General features: G+C 33.3%; 1 protein-coding gene across 4 annotated transcripts in view; it reads left to right on the plus strand.

Moving 5' to 3' along the window:
- The window catches only part of cobll1b (cordon-bleu WH2 repeat protein-like 1b), a 97,220-nt gene extending 72,975 nt beyond the window's left edge, over nucleotides 1–24,245 (plus strand). For 3 of the 4 annotated variants that reach the window (XM_073845792.1, XM_073845793.1, XM_073845795.1), the window contains 6 exons: nucleotides 6,635–6,773; nucleotides 12,839–13,082; nucleotides 14,998–15,059; nucleotides 15,361–16,670; nucleotides 20,372–20,512; nucleotides 23,827–24,245. In XM_073845792.1, the coding sequence (XP_073701893.1) occupies nucleotides 6,635–6,773; nucleotides 12,839–13,082; nucleotides 14,998–15,059; nucleotides 15,361–16,670; nucleotides 20,372–20,512; nucleotides 23,827–23,901 (1,971 nt within the window). In that variant the 3' untranslated portion in view covers nucleotides 23,902–24,245. The remainder of the gene's footprint in view (nucleotides 1–6,634; nucleotides 6,774–12,838; nucleotides 13,083–14,997; nucleotides 15,060–15,360; nucleotides 16,671–20,371; nucleotides 20,513–23,826) is intronic. The other variant, XM_073845794.1, reaches the window with a different exon arrangement.
- Nucleotides 24,246–26,390: the final 2,145 nt, after the last annotated feature.

A 26,390-nucleotide genomic window follows, 5' to 3' on the forward strand; every position in this document is an offset into this window, starting at 1 on the left:
TTTTATTTAATTATTTAAATTTTTTATACATTTTATTTTATATATTGTTTATATATTTAATTTTATTTATTATTTTTATTTGATATAAAACAAACTATAGAAAAGAAAATATATGCGATGACGTTTAGACAATTTTTAAGTTTCCGAACACAATTTGGTGCCACTGTAAATAAGCCTTTATTTACATTCCATTATTTTGAAAAGCTTTTAAAAAAAAAACTAATTAAAATTAATTTAAAAAATAGACAAACTATATTTTATTCGTTATAAAAATCAGTGTGGTTTAAGTTCAAACATGATTTGGTACCACTGTAAATGAGCCTTCATTATTTTGAAAGTCTTAAAAAAAAAAAAACTAGACTATATTTTGTTCATTATAAAAATCTGTTGATTTATTATGCTATTTCATTTTATTTTATTTCAAGTGTAGTTTAAGTTTCCAAACATTATTTGGTGACTCTGTAAATGAGCCTTTATTATTTTTTGTATATAAAAAAAAAACTAGACAAACTATATTTCGTTTGTTATAATTTTTTATTTTGTTTTATTTATTTATTTATTTAATTATTTATGTATTTATTTTTATATATTTATTTTAGATATTATTTATATATTTATATTTTATTTTATTTATTATTTTTTTATTTGATATAAAACAAACAATAGAAAATAAAATATATGTGATGATGTTTATACATCATTTAAATGTGGTTTAAGTTTCCAAACACGATTTGGTGTCACTGTAAATGAGCCTTTCAATCTCTTGCAAGTATTTAAAGGAAAAAAAAAAATTTAATTAACTTGTTTATTAATTAAATTAATTATTTTATTTTATATAAAACAGACGGTCCCACTTTATATTAAGTGTCCCTAATACCTGTGAAGTTACATGGTAACTAGATGTGTACGTAGCATGTAACTACAGTGTATGTACACTAGGGATGCTCATTTCGGTTATTTTTCCTGACCGACAACCGTTGCTCGTTATCCGAACATTAACCGTTAACTGATCAAATTAGAATAATAAATGCGTTTAAAATAAAAATAGAATGCACGATTATCTGTGATGATACATTAAAAATACAAGCAAATGTTTTATTTTAACATGCAAACAGCAGCATACAGAGCAACAACAAAAACTGTATTCACATACTCAAATTATCACGCATCAGCTGTGATTCTGAGAACAGAGAAAACCAGAATAAAGAATAGAATAAATAGGGCTACACTAAATATATATAAATTAAATAACTATCCAATTAAGATGACAAAACTAAAACACACTGAATCCTTCTATGCACTTTGAAGAACGGTACCGGTCTTATTCTTCCCGTCGGACATAAAAATATATGCCAGGCCAGCCTATAAGTTACCTCAGTGTGCCTAGTTTTTAACATGTGGACATGCTGTATGGATAGACTGGAACGCTGTCTGTTAACTGTTAGATCCGTGACAAAATCACCATCACAAAAATCATTTCAATTTGCGGTTCGGGACTTTTCATCCACTGTCATATGCGTGTGGAGAAGCGCATGTTTTTACAGCATTCAGCAATAGCCAATCACAGACATATCTGTTAATTTGATGATCCTGTGGCCAATCGGAGGCGGCTATGTTACAATCCACTCACCAATCAAAGTGCCGGTTTCAGTTCTGCTGATTTCTACATGTTCACAAACTCTCTCATTATAACAAAGAAAGTGTAGACATTATGTAAATAAGAGATGAATTATGCAGTTTAAAGGTTATTTTATTACTTTTTATTAACTTTGTGAGATCTCTAAGATGAGTGATAGCTTTCCAGTGATTGTACCTTGAGCGCCTATTGCGCACTTTCTAGACTATAATTCATGCAGAATTTGAATACATTCACTTACGGATTCACTCTCTGATAACCCAGTATCGCCACTTGCCATTGAGTTGCATATACTACACCAGTTAACTAAGTGAAGGCGAAGCAAAATATGTCTGTACAGCCACACTGCACGTGTCGACACGCGCTCTTGAGTAAACAGATTACTTGCATATAGCATAATTTCTTTCACCATGCAGCAAACGTAAAAAAAAAAATATAGAAAAAAAACCTTTTAAACCGTTTAACTGATAGTAATAATCGGTTAAAATTCTTACTGTCGGTTAACGGTTAAACGGTCAATGTGAGCATCCCTAATGTACACACTGGCACATTGTATCTACAGCTCTAATACTGGTGTAATTACACACATGTAACAACTCACTCAATAGCATTTGTAAGTACAAATGTGTAACAGGACATTGGTAACAACACTTTTTTCCACTTCTGGAAGTACACATGTGTAACAAAAATTATGTAACTACATTTTGTAACAACAATATGTACTCACAGAAGTTTTTACACTTCCACACAGTCTTCAATACTGCAGTTACCAGTTTGGAATGCCCTGAAACATTATTGAAATCGTGATGATTCCTATGTAGGCTACATACAATTTTTGTATTCATGTATTTGTGAACACTGAATTAGAATTAAAGTATCAATTTGTAATACCAGTGTACTTACATGGTAACTCCTCAGGAACTGTCTACTTAATATAAAGTGTAAAATGGTCACAACTTACAGAGTAATATATCAAATGTAAACCTCTGTGCAACACTTTAATTTCAGTGTACTTACAAGATAACTCCTCAGGAACTGTCTACTTAATATAAAGTGTAAAATGGTCCAGCCTGGTCTCATTGTTTATACGTTGGTATTTATACGTATTTTTAGATGCACAATTTAGATGTATTTCAACGTTTAAAACGTACAAATAGCTACGTATGTTTTGCTAAAAACGTAAAATATTTACGTACTGTATCTTTCATTTCATTAAATATATATCATTTTATTAATACGCGATTTATATTTTTAGCCCACTTAACCTACCCCCAAACCTAAAGCCACCCATTTTATAGCAAATATAAAAGGATATAAATCGTAACTGACAAAAATATATGCAGAAATTACCATTTTTACTAACAATATAGCATAAAAATATTTTTATAGTCACTAATCACACTCCTACCTCTAAACCTAACGTTAACCATATCTCTCTCAGTACAGTAATAAAAAAAAAACATGACAGACAAAAAATTGCAATTACAATCATTTATTTAATGCAAAAATATCAACAGCCATACCAAAAAGTAATCCAAATGGCGATGCTTTTGCAGCCGCAGTCCTCTCTGGCAGAATACAGTAGGTTTTGTTTGAGGTGCAGAGCGGAATTAAAGTTATTATTCGCTAAATATTATCCAGATTATTTTCCTGATCCTCTCCGTAAATGCGGCCAAAGAGTATGCGCCCGCGCAACATTCAAACACGTCTCACCAGAAACACGGCATGTCGTAAACTGTGACGAATGCTGGCGAGAGCCAATGAGAGCTCGATTTTCCTGCCGTAAAAACTGCCGTTTCCTGACGCGGTTGTATTTGAATTCGTAAAATAAAGATAAAGATTTGAATTTGGGCATGTTCCTCGCAATGGGATGGATTCTGAAGATCTTTTAGCGCACAAATAAAATTGTTTCATTTTATAATTATGATGCGTGTTCAGCGTATTTTACGGTTTTATTGTTAGTCGCAGGGATGTCAGAAAACGCCTGCTGTGTCCCACCGCTACAAACGAAGTTAATATTACATAAATGGTTAAACGATTGTAGAAATGTTATTTATTTTAAAGGTTTAAAGTGTAGTCTTGTTAAACATTATGTTTACATATGCTTGGAATAGAGTTGGCAACAGAAATCACACAGAACAGGATGGAAAGTTTTAATTTCATATTAAGTAAACTATTTAATAATGCATTTGAAAACACAGTTTATATATATTACTCTGTAGGTTGTGAGCATTTTACACTTTATATTAAGTAGACAGTTCCTGAGGAGTTATCATGTAAGTACACTGAAATTAAAGTGTTGCACAGAGGTTTACATTTGATATATTACTCTGTAAGTTGTGACCATTTTACACTTTATATTAAGTAGACAGTTCCTGAGGAGTTACCATGTAAGTACACTGGTATTACAAATTGATACTTTAAAGGTCCCATATCGTACACATTTCTGGAGGTTTATTTTATTTGTTGATGTCCTTAAGAATATATATTTGCGGTATAAGTGCCAAAATCCATCTCAATATATTTTTACAGCTCCTTTTTTAGGAGCTCTGTCAAAAACAGGTCGATTTTGGCCCATCTAATTAATATTCATGCGCCTCTCTTCTGATTGGCCTGTTGTTTTCTGAGTGACGCACAACCAGGCCAATCACAGGTAACCACGGTCATGTATGCTGTAAGCGTAAGCGAGCTCAGAGCAATAGAGAGAGCTGATACTCAACAGGATATTTCAGAATGATCATTAATGTTTTTTCTTTTACAAACACCGAATGCAGTAGGCTACATAACTGTTGCTTTAGTAAAGCCCCTTTCACAATGCGCGCTGATTCTGGAAAATTACGGGAACTGTGTGAACCAAAGCCAGAACCTAAAGGCAGTGTTGTAGTAATGATGCACGTTATCAAGCGACTCTTCACAACGAAAAATAACGTTACGTGCAAAGTGGAATGAAGCAGCGATCGTCAGGCAGAGCCAGCTCCTCACTATCAGCGCTGAAGCACAGTTTGTTCAGGTTAGTTTCAGTTTAGTGAAACGTACCTCACATCCAAACGTCACATGTCTTTATGGTTTGTGTGTAAAGCAAGCACAGATTCCGGAAAACAACTGTGAATGAACCAAATTAAACAATTCCGGAACAAATCGTGGGACACATTATGTGTATTTACCGGAATCGCTGTGTGAAAGAGGCTGAAGTTGACGTGCCGCTGGTCTCTTATAGTAACGTTGTTCTGAAGCCTGTGTAATGATCGTAGCTTGACATCTATCGACTGAACAGGGTTTTCTCAATTTGTTTTCCTGTTGTTGTTGCTCAATGGAATGGATGCGTTGTTGTCTGGGGGTTTGACAAAAGGAGGGTGGGACGTTGGTTTGTGACTGAAGGCGGTGACTTGAGTCGATCGAACGTCACATCGTTACGGAAGTCACAGCTGCTCGTGTAAATGAACAGCTACTTTAAGCAGGCTGTGTGCAGTTTACTGTGGATTGACTGTTTTGAAACTCATATGGTAGTTAGATAGCCCCTAGACCTTAGTTATCATGAAAAAAGCCAGGAAATTTTGATTTTGACGATATGGGACCTTTAATTCTAATTCAGTGTTCACAAATACATGAATACAAAAATTGTATGTAGCCTACATAGGAATCATCACGATTTCAATAATGTTTCAGGGCATTCCAAACTGGTAACTGCAGTATTGAAGACTGTGTGGAAGTGTAAAAACTTCTGTGAGTACATATTGTTGTTACAAAATGTAGTTACATAATTCTTGTTACACATGTGTACTTCCAGAAGTGAAAAAAGTGTTATTACCAATGTCCTGTTACACATTTGTACTTACAAATGCTATTGAGTGAGTTGTTACATGTGTGTAATTACACCAGTATTAGAGCTGTAGATACAATGTACCAGTGTGTACATACACTGTAGTTACATGCTACGTACACATCTAGTTACCATGTAACTTCACAGGTATTAGGGACACTTAATATAAAGTGGGACCATTTTATTTCAAGTGTAGTTTAAGTTTCCAAACATTATTTGCCTTTATTATCTTGAAAGTCTTTCAAAGAAAAAAAAAACTAGACAAACTATATTTCATTTGTTATAAAAATCATTTTTTTTTTATTTAATTTTATTTATTTTTTAAATAAATGATGAAGCGATGATGTTTAGACATTTTTAAAATGTGGTTTAAGTTTCCAAACATGATTTGATGCCACTGTAAACGAGCCTTTATTATCTTGAAAGTCTTTCAAAGAAAGATTATAAATATCATTTTATTTTATTTTATTATTATTTATTTTTTCATTTAAAAAAAAACTATAGAAAATAAAATATATGCGATGGCGTTTAGACATTTTTTAAATGTGGTTTAGGTTCCAAACATGTCTTGCGAGTATTGAAAGAAAAGAGAAAAAAAAATTATTTATAAAAATTAGTTTTTATTTTATGTTATATAAAACAGACTAAATAAAATAATATTTTTAAGTGTAGTTTAAGTTTCCAAACATGATTTGGTGCCACTGTAAATGAGCCTTTATTACTTTGAAAGTCTTTCAATTAAAAAAACTGGACCAACAAGTTGATTTATTTTGTTTTATTTTAAACAAACTATAAAAAAAGAAATACATGCAGTGACACTCAGACATTTGTAAGTGTGGTTTAATTTTCCAAACGCTCTTTGGAGCCACTGTAAGTGAGCTTCCATTGTCGTAGAAGCCTTTTAAAGAAAGAAACAAAACAAACAAGACTTTGTAACCTGTTATTTCATGACCGGAGTTCAAAGACCAAGTCTGAACCTACGTATAAACGGCACTCTGCGAATACAATGAGTGGTTAAACCTTGCTTTCACAGTATTTGTTTTGTTTCTACATAAACTCGGCGCTGGGCTGAGTCGTTTCATCACCTTGTCATTTGGGAATGTGGTTACGTTTCCCGCAGCCAAATATTTGGAATTATATGTCATATTTATTACTGTCCCCCTGCCTGCTTTCCACAGAATATGGCCCCTTTGAGCCGGGGATCCTCGACAGAGTCGTCCTTCAAGAAGTCGTCCACCAAGCGGAAGGCCCCTCCGCCCCCCATCTCGACCAGCGCAGCCCCTCCTGATGAAACCACACAGGACAGAGGCACGACAGGTCACTCTAATATATTATATTATATTTGCTAGTGGCATCAACAATCATTGCATAAAATAAAATGCAAGCTCAACTCTGTGTTTATATGATATAATAAATGAGAATTTAATATCTTGAATATTTCATCATGTTTCGTGCTCGATAATCTGTTGGCAGTAGGTGGAAAAGTAAAGAAAGAAGGTTGTTATTTAGAGTTTAGAGTATTATTTCAAGTTGTTATTTCATTATTTGAAGGATTTTGAGGGATTGAATGAGCACAGCGGCTGTACTTTGGGCAGGAGAGATGTAGGTGGGCATTTGGGGACGGTGCAGAGGGGCTAGTGTGTGTTGCCATTGACTTTCTGTAGGCTTTGTCACCACCTAGTGTGCAATGTACTATCTCAGGGATGTGATTGTACTGCCTTAACAGGTACCTTCTTTAATAGATACCTGCCAGTTCTAAGACAGAATTACATTATGGGAAAAAGGTAATGGTAGACAGGGCAATAATATTTTATTTTATTTTATTTTATTTTATTTTATTTTATTTTATTTTATTTTATTTTATTTTATTTTATTTTATTTTATTTTATTTTATATAAAGCAAACTATAGACAACAAAACAAAAATAAAAAATTACAAATATTTCATTAATTTTTGAACAGTTTTTTTTAAATCAAATTAATTCTGTTTTTCCCATTATTTGTGTGTTCCTTCTATATTTTTTGTTTTCTAACTGGGGTCTGCAGAAAAGTTTGGAAAAATAAATAAATAATAGAAATGTAAAAAAATAAATAATTGTTAAAATATAAATAAATAAATAAAAAAATTGATTCAAATAAATAAATAAATACATAAATATCTAGCAATACATGACAGTACCATGGACTATAGTCATATTGTAGAAAAATAATGCAGATTAAAAAGTTAGAATAAACTAGATTCAAATAAGTAAATAAATATTTAAATATCTAACAGTACTATATAATGTAGATTAAAAATAGATAAAAATATTTAAATAAATACAAAAATATATAATAGTATGGTAGTATATAGAAAAATAGTATAGAAAAATGTAATATAAATATAAAAATTACAAAAAATCTAAATAGAAAAAAAATACATTAAAAATAGTTACAAAATAAATGAAATTTAGATTTCATGAACAAATTCATAGTACAGTACTATAAGGAAAAATAGTAGAGAAATAATAATAATAATAATAAAAAATAATAAAAATTAGATTTAAATGAGTAAATATACTACCAGTCAAAAGTTTTTTTTTGGATTTTTTATGTTATGTTATGTTAAGTCTCTTCTGCTCACCAAGGCTGCATTTATTTAATTCAAAGTACAGCAAAAACAGTAAAAGTTTGAATTTGTTTTTACTATTTAAAATAATGGTTTTCTATTTGAATATAATTTAAAATGTAATTCCTGTGATTTCAAAGCTGAATTTTTAGCATCATTTCTCCAGTCACGTGATCCTTCAGAAATCATTCTAATATTCTGATTTGCTGCTCAAAAAACATTTATTAATTGAAAAAGGATAATTATTATTATTATTATACGGACTCTTTTGACTGGTATATTGAATGAATAATGTTACAAAGCTTTTTATTTCAGATAAATGCTGATCTTTGGATCTTTCTATTCATCAAAGAATCCTGAAAAATTACTCAACTGTTTAAAATATTGATAATAATATTAGCATATTAGAATGATTTCTGAAGGATCATGTTACTCTGAAGACTGGAGTAATGATACTGAAAATTTAACTTTGATCACAGGAATAAAATACACTTAAAATATATTCAAATACAAAGCAGTTATTTTAAATAGTAAACATATTTCATAATATTACTGCTTTTGCTGTATTTTGGATCAAATAAATGCAGGCTTAAATATCTGGTAGTGTGCAGTACTATAGAGAAAAATAGTAGAAAAATGATATAACAATTCAGCTTAATACAAACTAAATTCTATTTTAGACATTTTATAATATACATTTTTCACAGTATATATTGGGTATTTATTCAGATAAGTAAAAAGATGCCTTTTACATTTTATTTTGGGGTCTGTCGCATGAAATCTAAAAGATTGCAACCCCTGTATTAGAATATGATGTTAATAAAAACAACATTCTGCAGTGACATCGAACTTCTGTTGGCATTTTAGAAGGCAGCTGTCTGTGTTGGATGTGAGCCGTTGGGTGGTGGCTGTGCTGGTGAGAATTTACTAGATGTAACAGTGGGTTAAATGCTTGCAGCTGTATTAGTTGGAGTCGTTCTCACACTCATACACACGTAAGGGCACACGGTTACAAATGAGCCGCAGCTGTGGTTCGTGTTTGGGTGTAAACATAACTCTGACATTTCATCAGAAAACGCGATTGTGTAAGCATTTAACCTGACACTTTCCTGGATGAGAAATGGAATAATTCTGTTTCCAATTCCACTGAATCATTACAGCTCCCTAATGATTAAGTAGGCTGCTTACCGTATGAGTTTGACACTGATTTGTGAGTCGTTTTGACCTGTTCATTTAAACGAATCGAAACTGATTCTCCTAAGATGTCTCCTCTGAAACATTCCAGAAATTTTTTAAACTTTCCAGGATTTTTTGGAATCTTCCTGAGATTTTTGGAAATTGTCTGAAAGTCCTGTTGTTAAAAAATAACTTTTTTTAAAATATGTGCTCAAAAAAAAAAAAAAAAAAAATATATATATATATATATATATATATATATAGAGAGAGAGAGAGAGAGAGAGAGAGAGAGAGAGAGAGAGAGAGAGGAGGAACTGGTCACCCGGTCACCCAGAGGAGAACTGGTCACCCGACTGAGCCTGGTTTCTCCCAAGGTTTTTTTCTCCATTTCTGTCACCTGTGGAGTTTTGGTTCCTTGCCATTGTCGCCTCTGGCTTGCTTAGTTGGGGACACTTTCCAGCGATATCGTATACTATTTGAACTGAACTGACGATGATATCACTGAATTCATTGATGAACTGCCTTTAACTGAAAATTGATTGTTTACAATAATGCGTTACTTACACACTATTGTGTTGTTTAAATACTGTGCAGTTGCTTTGACACAATCTATATTGTTAAAAGCGCTATATAAATAAAGGTGACTTGACTTGACTATATATATACACACACAGTAAATATATATATATTTTTTTTTTAATTTTTATTCTTTTTGGGGTCTGTCTTTCATCACAATCAAAAACCAGTTTAGGAACTTCAGTAAAACATTACTTTTGTTTACGATTGCTTCTAATTTAGTTTCTGTTGCCTGTGTGTTTGACTCTGAATGTGCTTTGCCACATCTTACAGTATAATATAGTTTAGAGTTATAAAACTCAGTCCTTACTAAAGTTTTAATGAGTTGTCTATTTTCACTTTAATTACTGTTGTACTGAAGACACACTCATGCTGCATAATTAGCCTGTTTGATTAAAATAAGTATGTATCTATCTACAGTTGATGTCAAAATTTTACATACACCATGCAGTTAATATAAATAATTGTTCCTTATTTTACCAAAATGTGAGGGATCATACAAAATGCGTGTTATTGTTTATTTAGTACCGACCTAAATAAGACATTTCACATAGAAGATGTTTACATTTAGTCCACAAGAGAAAACAATGGTTGAATTTATAAAAATGGCCCTGTTCAAAGGTTTACATCCCCTTGATTCTATCTATCTATCTATCTATCTATCTATCTATCTATCTATCTATCATCTATCTATCTATCTATCTATCTATCTATCTATCTATCTATCTATCTATCTATCTATCTATCTATCTATCTATCTATCTATCTATCTATCTATCTATCTATCTATCTATCTATCTATCTATCAATCGTTCTATCGTTCTATCGTTCTATCTATCGTTCTATCTATCTATCATTCTATCGTTCTGTCGTTCTATCGTTTTATCATTCTATCTATCTATCTATCTATCTATCTATCTATCTATCTATCTATCTATCTATCTATCAATCGTTCTATCGTTCTATCGTTCTATCTATCGTTCTATCTATCTATCATTCTATCGTTCTGTCGTTCTATCGTTTTATCATTCTATCTATCTATCTATCTATCTATCTATCTATCTATCTATCTATCTATCTATCTATCTATCTATCTATCTATCTATCTATCTATCTATCTATCTATCTATCTATCGTTCTATCTATCTATCGTTCTATCTATCGTTCTATCTATCGTTCTATCTATCTATCTATCTATCGTTCTATCGTTCTATCGTTCTTTCATTCGTTCTATTGTTTGCTCGATCAATAATTTTCTATCTATCTGTCTATCTATCTATCTATCTATCTATCTATCTATCTATCTATCTATCTATCTATCTATCTATCTATCTATCTATCTATCGTTCTATCTATCTATCGTTCTATCTATCGTTCTATCTATCGTTCTATCTATCTATCTATCGTTCTATCGTTCTATCGTTCTTTCATTCGTTCTATTGTTTGCTCGATCAATAATTTTCTATCTATCTGTCTATCTATCTATCTATCTATCTATCTATCTATCTATCTATCTATCTATCTATCGTTCTATCTATCTATCTATCTATCGTTCTATCGTTCTATCGTTCTATCTATCTATCGTTCTATCTATCTATCTATCTATCTATCTATCTATCTATCTATCTATCTATCGTTCTATCGTTCTTTCATTCGTTCTATTGTTTGCTCGATCAATAATTTTCTATCTATCTGTCTATCTATCTGTCTATCTATCTATCTATCTATCTATCTATCTATCTATCTATCTATCTATCTATCTATCTATCTATCTATCTATCTATCTATCTATCTATCTATCTATCTATCTATCTATCTGTCTGTCTGTCTGTCTGTCTGTCTGTCTGTCTGTCTGTCTGTCTGTCTGTGTGTCTGTCTGTCTGTCTGTCTGTCTGTCTGTCTATCTGTCTATCTATCGATAGTTATATCTATCATTCTATCTTTCATTCTTTCAGTCGTTCTATCATTTGTGCGTTCTATCTATCGTTCTGTCTGTTGTTTGTTCATTCGTTCGATCTATCATTTGTTCGTTTGATCTATTTGATTCTATCTGTCTGTCTGTCTTTCTATTTACCATGCTCTTTATCTGAACCATAAGATTCTGTAGAAAAACAAATCTAATCTTTTCATCAAAATTTGGTTTAGACTGTGTCTGAACTGGAAGCCAGCGATGCAACAAAACCGGTCCTGTTGTAATCAATGAAGCACTGCACAATTTGCTATATACAGCTCACCTGCATTGCACACCCGCGGAGTACACGCATTAAGACTCTGATGGAACTATGATATATTAATTCTCTCTCTGAAAGCCCTCATAAAATACATTAAGACATGGGTTTTATGTAAGTGTAAGCTGAAGACTTTTTAAGACTTTTCTCCTAAGACTTCTTTTAAGACTGTTCATAACTGTACAAAGACGGTCTCTCGAGACCTAGCAGGGATCATTCACTCGCTTTTGTTTCTTACAAGTGTATTTTATGAATGCTTTTGCAACTTTGTCTGAGTTGCATTTAGTTTCGAATGTGTTGGGGCTTTTCTCAATGCAGGGTCAAGTCGACACTGAATGGCTGATAAGGTCTAATAACTTCACTGAGAGAGACTGAGAAAGTAAATAAATAAAGAGCCAAAAAACACACAAATAAGGGCTCATAGTGAAGCGGAGACAAAAAGAGCAGCTACAGAAAAGCTTTGAATCTAAATGTCTGAGAGAGATCACAGAGACAGCTAGCTCTCTGAATGTTTCTTCATCCCGCTGGTCTCCAGAGAGGCTGAATCAGGCGAGAGAAGTGAGACGTCTTAATTAACGGCACTCGTTCAGTCTGAGAAGCAGAGAATCCATATTAATGCTGCGTATGCCAGATGTCCCCCTCTATCAGCTGAGAAAGGGCATCACTTTAGTTTGATGTGGAAACCCCCACATTACTGTTGCTCTAGGGAAATGGTGAGGAGCTCAAAGGATTGGGCTGCACTTTGTAATATTTCAGCATTTGACTTTCTGCATTTGTCGTGATTTTACACTGCAGAAGCGGCGTTGGCGTCTCCTCTGGAGGAGATCAGAGAGCAGGAAGAGATGACTGTGAGCGCAGAAGGTCAGGTGGCTGCCGTGGAGGAGGAGAACCTGGATGATGACAGCAGCCTTAACCTGTCCGCCGATATCTCTCTGGACTCGGGCCGAGCTGGGATGGCAACTCCCTCTCAAGATTCAGAAATTCTGGAAAGTGGGACAGCCAGAGACAGTCCATCAAGAGACCTGTCCACAGATGCAGAGTATGTAGTCTAGTGTTTATTTTTGTACAGTGGGCAGCTCAAAAATCTGAGATCACATTGAAAATCAAGTAAAAATATTTAATTTAAAATCATTGCGACTACTCTAGCGAAACCTATCAAGGTCTAGCCACCAACTAGAAGACCCTGATTACTCCTAGCAACTATCCCAAAACTTCTAGTAATGCTTAGAAACTTGTCAAAACACCTTACTATGCCTTTTGTTATTGTTAAAAGAAAAGTAAAATATTTGTTAGAATGAGAGATGCTACTCTTGCTGAGTAACTGAACTAAAATAAGTTGCAGATAAAGAACTAAAGCTACAGTACTAAAACAAAAGTTAAATAAATTAAATATAAATATACAGATAAAGTCAGAATTGCAGATGTCTGACTTTTTGGAAGTTGGAATTCTGACCCTTTTTTAACATTTACAGGTTATAAATGTATAAAAAAGTCAGAATTGCGAGTTCATATCCTGTAAATGTTAGAAAAAAGTCAGAAATACGCAATTCTGACTTTACAATTTGCAATCACGAGTTTAAAAGAAAAAGTCAGAATTGCAGATTTTAGATTTTTTTCTAACATTTACAGGATATAAACTCGCAATTCTGCCTTTTTTCTCAGAATTGCGTGATATAAACTCGCAATTGTGAGATATAAAGTCAGAATTGTAAGATATAAGGTCAGAATTGCAGCATTCTGAATTTTTCTAATGTTTACGGGATATAAACACAATTCTGACTTTTTTTTCTCAGAATTGTAAGATATAAAGTCAGAATTGTGGATTTCTGACTTTTGTTCTAACGTTTACAGGATATAAACTCACAATTCTTACTTTTTTCCACGGAATTGCATGATATATAGTCAGAATTGTGGATTTCTGACTTAGGGACTCGCAATTCTGACTTTTTTCTAGCATTTACGGGATAAACTCACAATTCTGAGTATTTCTGAGTCTTTGGGACTTTTTATCTAATGTTTACAGGAAATAAACTAAATTCTGAGGAAAAATAGGGAAAAATAAATTCTGAGAATTGCATGAAATAAACTCGCAATTGCGAGTTATAAAGTCAGAATTGCAGATTTCTGACTTTTTTCTAAAACTTACGGTGTATAAATCTCACAATTCCTTGTTTTTTCTCGTAACTGCAAAGTTCGCAATTAACTTTTTTATTCAGTGGCAAAAAGGGGCTTCCAAACACATAAAATGACGCAAAATACTGCCATAAAAATATAAAAATAAAAGCTATTAATATTATAATGGTATATAAATGATACTATAATAATACTGCATAAAACCCACCCAAAACTTCTTACCATTGCATAGCACCCAGTTAGAACAACTTTAAAACACCTACAAACCAGCAAAAAGAGCATGGTTCTTACTTAGCAAACACCCGAAACGCAATTGCAATGATGAGCAACAAGCCATCAAAAAATTCATGAGATTTAGGTTCATTTAAAAAAAAATGTTTGTACAGGTAATGTTTTTTTAATTGTATTTTGGTCACACTTTATATTAGGTGGCCTTAACTATTATGTACTTACATAAAATAAGTACAATGTACTTAATGTGGTCATATTGCATTGCAAAACACTTCATTGCTTCTTTTAAGGTGGGATATGGGTAAGGTTAGGGACAGGTTTGGTGGTATGGGTAGGTTTAAGGGTGTGTTAGGGTGTAAGGGATGGGTCAACGGTGGTAATTACAGAAATTAATTACAAATGTAATGCCATATAGGTTTTAAAAAAATCTAAGTACAATGTAAAAACATGTATGTACACAATAAGTACATTGTACCAAATGATTAATTTAAATGTACATAGTACATAGTAGTTAAGTCCACCTAATGTAAAGTGGGACCTGTATTTTTCTATGTAGTTTTTAACCTTTGCATGGGTGTTACCCTTGACAGAGTAGCAGAAGCCACAGTGAACGGAGAGATTGTGAAGTCAAGCCAGAAGAAAGAAGAAATAGGTAAGCTTCAACACATTGTTTTACTAAATGTTACACTTTACTGCACTTTATGCAGTTGTTATTCATACCTGTCAGTTTTAATAAACGCTCTGGTTGAGTTCTAAAACTCACAGTGGTACAATGAACTCTTTAATCTCAGAAGATCAAACAGGAACATTTGAATCCTCAAGTCATGCTCTGTATAATAAATTTGTTATGACACCATGAGAAAGCGGCATTTGATATGTAATGGCTTATATTTTACAGTGAAACTCTAGTGACAGAACAAAAAACTAAATGACTTTATTTTCTCTTTTTCTAGAGCCCCCGTTGAAAAAGACAGAAGAGGCGATTCAGACGTCTGAAAGTCACCCTGTTCAAGAACAGGTTTCTTTAAGCACCACAGAGAAGCCTGCATCTTTATTCAACAAGCTTCAAACCTCCGAATGCGGAATCCAGACGTCGCACACGGACTTACAAACGCAAAGCTTTGATTCCGACCAAACGGCGAAAACCGTTCCCAGTACGGTCAACTTCGCTCACACCGAAATGCAAACACAGACAGATTCTCATAAACCGTTTAATGAGCCATCAAGCTCATGCACTGAACCCTCCACGGCTCCTTCTGCCCCCTCAACAGGAATAAAAAGAGACATGGCCACTTCCACAGAAGAGCTGCGTGTTCCTGAACCACCTTCGCCTGCGATCCAACCATCCAAGGATCTGACATCCACACCGGCCGCTAAAGCAAGCCCCGTACACTATATCGTAGATGCCGAACCTAAACCCAAACCATCCAATGAGCTCACCCGTGAATACATTCCCAAAGTGGGCATGACCACCTACACCATTGTGCCTCAAAAGTCTCTCGATAAGTTGCGTTTCTTTGAAGTAGAGTTGACTTTGGAGCCTAATGTAGACTACAAACCTGAAACAAAGGTCGTCTCCAATGGTACATCTGCTGTTAACGGCCATCAGAACGTCTTTGCGCAAACTAGTCCTTGTAGTCCTCCAGCTACCGCTTCGTCCCCTGTTGAAGGAACCGAGTCTATCGTCAAAGACAAGAAAGTTCCACCAGCAACAAGACCCAAACCCGCTTCTTTCCGCCTGCCCCAGCATAAACGAACACCTGGGGATTACGTAACGTCCGCGTCCATTCGCCGAGCGAGTGTCGGCACTAATAGTAGCAGCAGCAGTTGTTGTAGCAGTCCTGCAACCCGGCCTAAAGAAACCGCAAGCAGCCCGCAATCAGATGTTTTTCCTGCACTGGACAACTTCCCTCCTCCTCCGCCACCAGTCCAATGGGAACATGAGGACAGTGAAGCGCATCAAAATGCACAGGTGGATGTACCTCTATCCCAAGCTCCTAAATTTCCACCGTCGTCTGTACTGTCCCGTCAGAAGAGTCTACCCACTAACCCTACGCCTTCGCTGACTTTGGAGAAGCTGAGAAGCTTTGCCGCTCCCAAGCCATACTCGCCTACAACGCCGTCTCGCTTTGCTCAGGCCGTGTCTTCTGCCGTGAAGCGGTCACAGACCGTTTCCCATCATCCTCTGGGGCAGTCACCATGCACGCATGTTCTTACAAAACAAAGATCCGTTATGGAGTCACCCGAGCTGCCGACAAGCACTGTGAGTATAACCTGGTGAAAATATCTGTAGTGGTGGTTACTTTTTTATATAAGTCTTGTGACAATATGGCCAGGTCATAACAACAGTATGTTGATTTTTGAGTGAATATTCTCAGAAACAGGTCGTGGTTATATTTATCCTCCCAAAATTTGCACACAGACATTTATTTATTTTGATTTCTATGTACATTTATTGAAAAAAATACATCTTACAAAAAAAAAAAAAAAAAATATATATATATATATATAAGACTGTTTTTTACTTATTTTTTATTTTACATTATTATTATTTTAACAAAAATATTAATTTGCTAAAATTAAACTAAATTTTAACAAAATAAAGAAGATTTTTAACCACTTTTTGCATTTGAATTTATTTATTAAGGGAAAGCCCCTTGAGACTCAGATTTAGTGTAATGGATTTAAATGTTTTACTTTTTGTTTTTAAGTTTTAAAATAATGGACTAATTTGAACAATTTTGCATTGAAAAATTATTTGAAAATGTATTATTTTATTATTTTATTGACAGTTATTTTAAGAAAAAATTGTATTATATATTTGAACAAAATAAAGAAGTTTAAACAACTTTTTGCATTGAAAATTGCATTACAATTTTCCTTAAGAATAATTTTTTTAAATAATTTAATTAAATGATTTACTTTTAATTTGTAATTTGTAATTCATATTTTGTAATTCAAAGATTTTTTTGGTTTTGTTTGTGTTTTTTTTCAGATAGACTGTTGCATTTTGTTTTACGCAGTGCAAAGTGACAATTTTTCTTGAGAATTATTTTTTTCTAAGCAGATTTAGAGTAATGCATTTAAATATGTTTTTACAAAATAAAGACTAATTGGACAATTATGATTTTTTTCATATATTAACAAAAAGAAGATTTTTAACTACTTTTTGCATTTCAGAATAAAAAAATTCTTGAATAAATTTTTTTTCACCCATATGCAGTGTAATGCATTTTTTGCTTTTGATTTGTTTTAATTTTTTACCAAATAAAGACACATTTTAACAATTTTGCACTGCAAAATCAATTGAAAATGTAGTATTTTCATGTCAGTTATTGTAAGAAAAAAATATTATTTATATATTATATATAAATAAAGACATTTTAAGCACTTTTTGCATTGCAAAATGAAATTTTTATTGAGAATTAAATTTTTTCCCACCCATATTTGTGTAATGCATTGCAATGTTTTAGGTTTGATTTGATTGTAATGTTTTAACAAAATCAAAAACTAAATTGAAAAATTTAGCAATGCAAAATGAATGAAAATATTTTATTTTCATAATTTTAAGATACAATACTAACAAAATAAAGATGATTTTAACAATCTTTTTTGCATTGCAATATGACAATTGTTTTTGAGAATTACACTTTTTCCAGCCAGATGTCTTTAAATGTTTTATTTTGTTGTTGTTGTTGTTGTTGTTTTAATATTTTAACAAAATAAAGATTTTAAACCACTTTTTGCATTGCAAAATTACCATTTTCCTGAGAATTTTTTCCCAACCAGATTTACTGCATTTAGATGATTTACTTCTGATTTGTATTTGGTTATAATTCACAATTAATTCTCATTACTAAAACCATTTGCCCCCTTTTTTTTAGCATCTTGTGACATGAATATTAGCATTTTTAAAGATAAGTAAACATAGTTTTACAAATGTGACAAACATTTATTCGGTTCCTTTTTATTTTTATTTATTTTTTTAATGTAAGAACACTATGCTGCTGCAATAACCAACCATATTGCTGAAATATACCACCAAAAATGCCACATAACAAACCTGTGAACATGTGCTTTAAAAATGCAATGCAAAGCCTTTTTATTGTCCTAAAATAGACTTTATATTCTTGAAGCAGAATGCAGTATCTAATTTCTTTTGATTTTGAGGTGCAATATGACCACGGCTTGTGTCTGCCAGATTTGATAAGATTAAATCAAAAACGTTTGTTGCGTGTATGAGGCATGCATTCAGAAGGTCAGAATACCATGCGGGTGGAGTCCAGACCTGCGAGGTCTTTTGGGTGCTGCTGTAGCAGACAGTGCTTGACTCACCTTTGTAGTCTTATTGTACTACAGTTGTTGTGTAAGTAAATACTCCTTTGTGAAATACACCGGCGCTGGTAAATTAATATTGGGAGTTGGATGACACTCATTGTAATGGCAGCATGTGTACTCAATGTATTGACGCACATGGCTCATTAATCTATGTCCCGGATTGACCTGTCTCCTCGTCTTTGTTGTTGCGTCGCCGGGGTCAGCCGCGAGCGTGTTTGGAGATGCAGGGCGCTGTTGTGTGCCGTCAGCGTATACAATGTATGTTTGGCCCTCGTCGCTGTCAAAACAGTCTCGAGTAGAAGCTTTTGTTTGCTGATGGGTTTAAATGATTTTTAAGATCATGTGAAACATTTATGGGAAGATTCAGTCAAGTGTGGCTAAACTTTTGACTGATGGTGTATGTAAATATTGGTGCATAGAAATGAAAATGATTAAATGTTATTTTTTTCCTGCATTCATACAGAGAAAAACTGGACATACCTTGATTATTTAAATATATGAATATATAATTATTTATTTTGTATATTACCATTTGACAGTTTGGATTTCTAGATTTTTGTTGTTGAAGAAATTGATCAAAAGTGACAGTAAAGACATTTCTAATATTATCTAATTATATCTAATATTGCAACAACATTGATATTAATCATAAATGTTTCTTGAACAGCAAATCAACATATTAGAATGATTTCTGAAGGATCACGGAAGACTATTGATGCTGAAAATTCAGCTTTGCATCACAAAAAAAATACATTTTAAACAATATTAAAATGGAAAATGGTTCTTTTGATTTATAATATTTCACAATATTACTTTTTTTTAAATAATGTAATGTAATATAATATATTAATATTTTTACTGCACATTTTAAAAATTAATCTGTATCCATTTACAATAGTGTGTACATGCAGTATTTTACAGTATTTAATACTTACCAACCTTAAACATCTAAACAGTAATTAATTTGTTTTATTTCATTAAAGGAAAAAAACATTTTTAATATAATATGATATAATATAAATTTGTTGAATTTTTTTATTTAAATTTGTTTTATTTTATTAAAGTAATAATATAATATAATATAATATAATATAATGTAATATACCGATCCCAAACTTTTGAACAGTGATTTGTTAAAAAATATTTTATTTAAATTAGTTTTATTTTATTAAAGTAAAAAAAAAGGTTTTAATAATGTAATATAATATAATATAATATAATATAATATAATATAATATACATTTTATTCAACTATATTACTAAAATAAATATTTTTTTAAATTAATAATAAATTATAATATAATAATAAATTTATTCCACTATATTTACCTCAGACTGAACATTTTTCAGCTAAATTTATGTCTATTAGCACTGATGTGTATATTCAGTATTTTACACACATGCATGTGTCTCTGTGTGAGTGATTGTACTTTTTTAGATGCGAGTGTCTGTCGGTGGGGGTACAGTGGAACATCTATCTGTGTCTTCTTCATGTGATTTATGCGCGTGACGCAGAAGCAGCAGTGTCTTTTTTCACGGACCCTGTGCCCTGCCTAGTGTGCATCATCTTCAGCCCTCAATGAAAAAGTGTGTATTGTGTGTTTTCTTCCCCCCTGTGGACCACAGGTGACAGACAATGGAGAAGGACGCACAGAGAGATCCGGAGAGGCCCCATCGCAAACAGCAGGCCACAGTGGCCCAGCGCCGAGCTCCACCCGAGATGCAGGCATGGGAACATGTAAGATTGGAAATACTCAACAGTCACCAGTGAGTGAATCTAACTCCAGATCTAACCACCACTGTAGCGCTTACAAACCCTATTAAAACAGTAACCTTTTTTTAAAGATCCTTTGTGTGGTAACACACCATTACAGGGGACCTATTATGTATGTATTGACAGTGTCGTGTAAACATGGCTGAAGGCACGAGTGAGTCATTTGATTCAAACTCGTGACTTCGATCTTTTAGCTCAAGCGATTAAATAGCAAAAACCAGATCAAATTTAAAGAGCCATGCATTTTAGAATTTCAGCATCGCTTTCAGTGATTTTAAAAAGCACGTATAGTGATGGGTGAAACAGAGCACTTCAAAACTCAGAATCGGCTTAACCATTGTCACAAAATAATTTATTGTTTCGAAGCACTCGAAACAATAGATCGCCAATCATTTGATTTGGTTTGAACTTCAAATCATTTGATTTAGATTGTAACTTCGGAGCGGGATTGCAAATCTTTTGATTCAGATTGGGACTTCAGAGTGCATATCGTGAATCATTTGATTTAGATCGGAACTCTTGAACAGGTTTGCCAATCATTATTCAGATCGGAACTTCAGAGTGTGAATCGTTTGATTTAGATTGGGAATTTGTTGTGCAAGTGATTTAAAGCAAAAACCAGATAAGATCGGGAATTCGGAGCGCATATCGCAAATCATTTAATTTAGATTGTAACTCCGGAGTGGGTTCGTGAGTCGTTATTCAGATCGGAACTTCGGAGTGTGAATCGCTTGATTCAGATTGGGAATTCGTGTGCAAGTGATTCACTAGGAAAACCCAGATCAGATTGGGAATTCAGAATGCATATCGCTAATCATTTGATTTAGATCGGAAATTCGGAGCCGGTTTGCCAATCATTTTTCAGATAAGAACTTCAGATCGTGAATTGTATGATTCAGATTGGGAATTGGAGTGCATATAGCAAATCATTTGATTTAAATTGGAACTTCAGAGTGGGTTCGCCAATCATCATTTGGATCAGAACTTCGGAGTGTGAATAGTTTGATTCAGATCAGGAATTTGGAGCGCAAGTGATTCACTAGCAAAAACCAGATCAGATTGGGAATTTGGAGTGCTTATTGCAAATCATTTGATTTAGATCGGAACTTAGGTGTGCAAATTGAATTTGGAGCACATATCACAAATCATTTGATTTAGATTGGATCTTCAGAGTGGGTTCCACAATCATTATTCAGATTGAATTTTGGAGCATGACTTTTTTTATCAAGATCGGGAATTGGAGTGCATATTGCAAATCATTTGATTTAGATCGGAACTTCGGAGCGGGTTCGCCAATTATTATTCAGATCAGAATTTCGGGCCGTGGATTGTTAGATCCAGATTAAGAATTGGAGTGCATATTCCAAATCATTTAATTTAGATCAGAACTTCAGAGTGGGTTCACCATTCATTATTCAGATTGGAACTTCGGAGCATGAATTGTCTGATCCAGATCGGGAATTGGAGTGCATATTGCAAATCATTTAATTTAGATCAGAACTTCAGAGTGGGTTCGCCATTCATTATTCTGAACGGAACTTCGGAGCATGAATTGTCTGATCCAGATCGGGTATTGGAGTGCATATTGCAAATCATTTAATTTAGATCAGAACTTCAGAGTGGGTTCGCCATTCATTATTCTGAACGGAACTTCGGAGCATGAATTGTCTGATCCAGATCGGGAATTGGAGTGCATATTGCAAATTGATTCATTTAGATCAGAACTTCAGAGCGGGTTCACCAATCATTATTCAGATCGGAATTTTGGAGCATGAATTGTTTGATCAAGATCGGGAATTGGAGTGCATATTCCAAATCATTTAATTTAGATCAGAACTTCAGAGTGGGTTCGCCATTCATTATTCTGAACGGAACTTCGGAGCATGAATTGTCTGATCCAGATCGGGTATTGGAGTGCATATTGCAAATCATTTAATTTAGATCAGAACTTCAGAGTGGGTTCGCCATTCATTATTCTGAACGGAACTTCGGAGCATGAATTGTCTGATCCAGATCGGGAATTGGAGTGCATATTGCAAATTGATTCATTTAGATCAGAACTTCAGAGCGGGTTCACCAATCATTATTCAGATCGGAATTTTGGAGCATGAATTGTTTGATCAAGATCGGGAATTGGAGTGCATATTGCAAATCATTTGATTTAGATCGGAACTTCGGAGCGGGTTCGCCAATTATTATTCAGATTAGAATTTTGGAGCATGAATTTTTTGATCCAGATCGGGAATTGGAGCGCATATTGCAAATCATTTGATTTAGATCGGAACTTCGGAGCGGGTTCACCAATCATTATTCAGATTAGAATTTTGGAGCATGAATTTTTTGATCCAGATCGGGAATTGGAGCGCATATTGCAAATCATTTGATTTAGATCGGAACTTCGGAGCGGGTTCACCAATCATTATTCAGATTAGAATTTTGGAGCATGAATTTTTTGATCCAGATCGGGAATTGGAGCGCATATTGCAAATCATTTGATTTAGATCGGAACTTTGGAGCGGGTTCACCAATCATTATCCAGATTGCGACTTCGGAGCATAAATTGTTTGATTCAGATCGGGAATTAGGAGAGCATATCACAAATAATTTGATTTAGATCAGAACTTCAGAGTGGGTTTGGCAATCATTATTCAGATCGGAACTTCGGAGTGAGAATTGTTTCATTCAGATCGGGAATTTGGAGTGCAAGTGATTTACTAGCCAAAACCAGATCAGATCGGGAATTCGGAGTGCATATCGCAAATCATTTGATTTAGATCGGAACCTTCAGAGCATGAATTGTTTAAATCAGATCAGTTCTTCGGAGCGCGCATTGCCAATCATTTGATTTAGAACAGAACTTTCAGAGCGGGTTATATATGTAAATATACAAATCCTTATAAATTTTATTATTCATGGAAATTATGTATTTATCTTTTTTAAAATTTGAAAGGCATTGTTTGATAAGTGAGATCTCTGCTTGAGTTTGTTTCAGTGCGTGTAATCGTCCTTTTTTCGTTTTTTTCTGGCTTTTGAAGCTCCGCCCTCTTTGAAAAGGGGGCCGGGAGCACCAGCTCATTTGCATTTAAATGGAAAAACACAAAAACAGCGAGTGGCAGTTTAAACAAGCTATTAAAAATGATCTGTTGTGTAAATTGAGCTAAAACGTCATATACAGACTCTAGGGACATCTGAGACTTATTTTACCTCTTTTAAAATTGGACATAATGGGTCACCTTTAATAACTGATTAATCATAATCCACAGTCTCTCAAAGTGTTCGTTTTTTGTTTGTTTGTTTTTTTACACAGGGGTCTGAAGTATCTTCAGTGTCATCTGCCACATTGAAGGGATTGTCGGAAGTTTTTCATTCAGTGGAAGAATGAAATATGCCTTTATTGACGGAATCCCAACATCACTTATTCCTAACATTCCGCAGGTCATAAGAAAATCCCTCTTCTCCAGATTACTTTTTTTTCCCTTTTTTTGCAAAACTTGGAACATCATGATTTTTTTGGTGTCTTACAACTCAAAATATTCTTAGTCCTTTTTTTAATTAAGATCCTGTCAGAACTGCGTAGAGCGCGGTCTTCCATTTTCACCTTTACGGTGAGCTTATTATGGATTTTTTTGTGCATTTCCCTTTTTTCCCCTCACACAGCTGTTTTTTTAAATTAACCACAACACGCCTTGAATGATAAATAAATGAATAAATAAATGCGCAGACACACACACACACACACACACACACACACACACACACACACACACACACACACACATATATATATATATATACACAGTATATATACAATATATATATATATATATATATATATATATATATATATATATAAATTATAATTTTTTTGACAGTATGTATAAACAACAGCTCAGAAAAAAGTCTAAATATTCACATATCTACATATCTAAATATTACAAATTATTATTTTGAATGTTTTACTTTTTGGGGGGGGCAGTTATGTTACTTCACTTTTTCTGATGCGGAACAGACACATGGAGACAAACTACAGCTGTGGATTTTTTACATTTATTCTGCATTTGGACAATTCATGGTAGTTTTTTCATTAATATGTCACACTTTTTTCCTCCTCTTAATACATAAAAGTAACAGATCTTATTAATGTTATCGTATTTTAAAATAAGTATTTTTGGTTTGCTTTGTGACAGATATTATGAAATTTGTAAATATGCAGATGTGAAAGAAAATGCTCTGATCTATTTCGAGGCCTTTTTTGTTTAAATTATTAGGCGTAGATTTGATTTATGTAATTATTAGCCAATGGTACAGAAACTTCTTTAGTCACACAAACCCTTCCCTTCTTCCCTCGCCAAACAGTACACAGTGTATCGCTGTTAATTATGGGCTGCAGGTGTAATATGTTAAAATAATAATGCGTTACGACATTGAACAGGTTTCTGGAGCCCACAACAAATAAGTAATCAAAGCTGTTGCTAAAACAGAAAACACTGGGCTTTTAATTCATTCTGAGGAGAATACTGCTGTATCATATGAACTTAAATCTCCTCTCTTTTTCTGTATTAAAGACTTTTCAAGTTTGCATTCTCTGATTGTGTTATTTTTTTTGTCATGTGGTTTGTCAAAGTGTAATATGTCTTATGTCAAGCATATAGTGAACACTACAAAGTAGTTGTGTTTACTTTCCAGATACAGTGAACAATTCCTGCAATCTGACACTGGCTTGACTCTGTCACCTTTATTTATTTGTGCGTCATGCAGCTGTTATAGGACACACAGACATTTGTGGAAGAATGAGGTACTTCAGTTTGTTTGTTTGAGGAATCTCCTCTTCTCTGTTTAGTGGAGGATCTTGTCAGTGTGCCATGAATAAAGGTTTAATGCAGCCGAATAGAGGAACACCAATCTTTTCCATCAAGAAACATAAAATGGCTAAAGTCTTATTAAAGGAGATGTGATGTTTTTCTGATTCCAAACTGTGTGAAGATCAAAAGGCATTTGTTGAAGAAAATTAATAATGAAGTAACAGTTTGTGTAAAATATGAACATCAAAGGAATTAAATAAAGGAAAGGCAGAGGCCCTTCTTCTCTTGCTGTACCCTGCCAACCATTTCTTTATTTTTTTTCTTGCATTTTCTTATTTTCTTTTCTTTTCTTGCATTTTCTCCCACATTTTGTTTAATGTAATTTGATATTAGTTATTTTTCTTTTTTTTTACACTTTTTCCCCTTCAAATCTTTCTTCTTGTCATATTCATTGTTTTCATTTCTTGCATTTTCATATTTTTTTCGTCTTTTTCCACATTCATTTTTTTCTTTCATGCATTTTCTTCATTTTTAATTTTTTCGTCTCGCATTTTCTCCACGTTGCAGTTTCTTTCTTTTTTTTGCATTTTCCTTCATATTTTAGTACGTTATTTTTAAGCTTTTCTTAGGCTCTCCTGCATTTTCTTAATTTTTTTGCTATTTCATCTGTCTTGCATTTTCTTCATCGCTTTCATTTCTTGCATTTTTCTCCCCCATTTTGTTGTTTTATTTTCTTGAATTTTTTTATGTTCTTTCTTGCATTTTCTTATTATTTGTTTTTTATTTTACTTTTTTACATTTTCACCTTTTGCATTTTCTTGCATTTTTCTTTATATTTTTCATTCTTTTAGTTATTTTTCTGTTTTTTTTTTTTGCACTTTTTTCCTCTTCAGATCTTTCTTCTAGTCATATTCATTGTTTTCATTACTTGCATTTTCATATTTTTGGGGGCTTTTTCCATGTTCATTTTTTTCTTTCTTGCATTTTCTTATTTTCTTTTCTTTTCTTGCATTTTCTCCCACATTTTGTTTAATGCAATTTGATATTAGTTATTTTTCTTTCTTTTTTT

The sequence above is a fragment of the Garra rufa genome, chromosome 8 (genome assembly GCF_049309525.1).
Source record: "Garra rufa chromosome 8, GarRuf1.0, whole genome shotgun sequence".
NCBI classification, from domain to species: domain Eukaryota; kingdom Metazoa; phylum Chordata; class Actinopteri; order Cypriniformes; family Cyprinidae; genus Garra; species Garra rufa.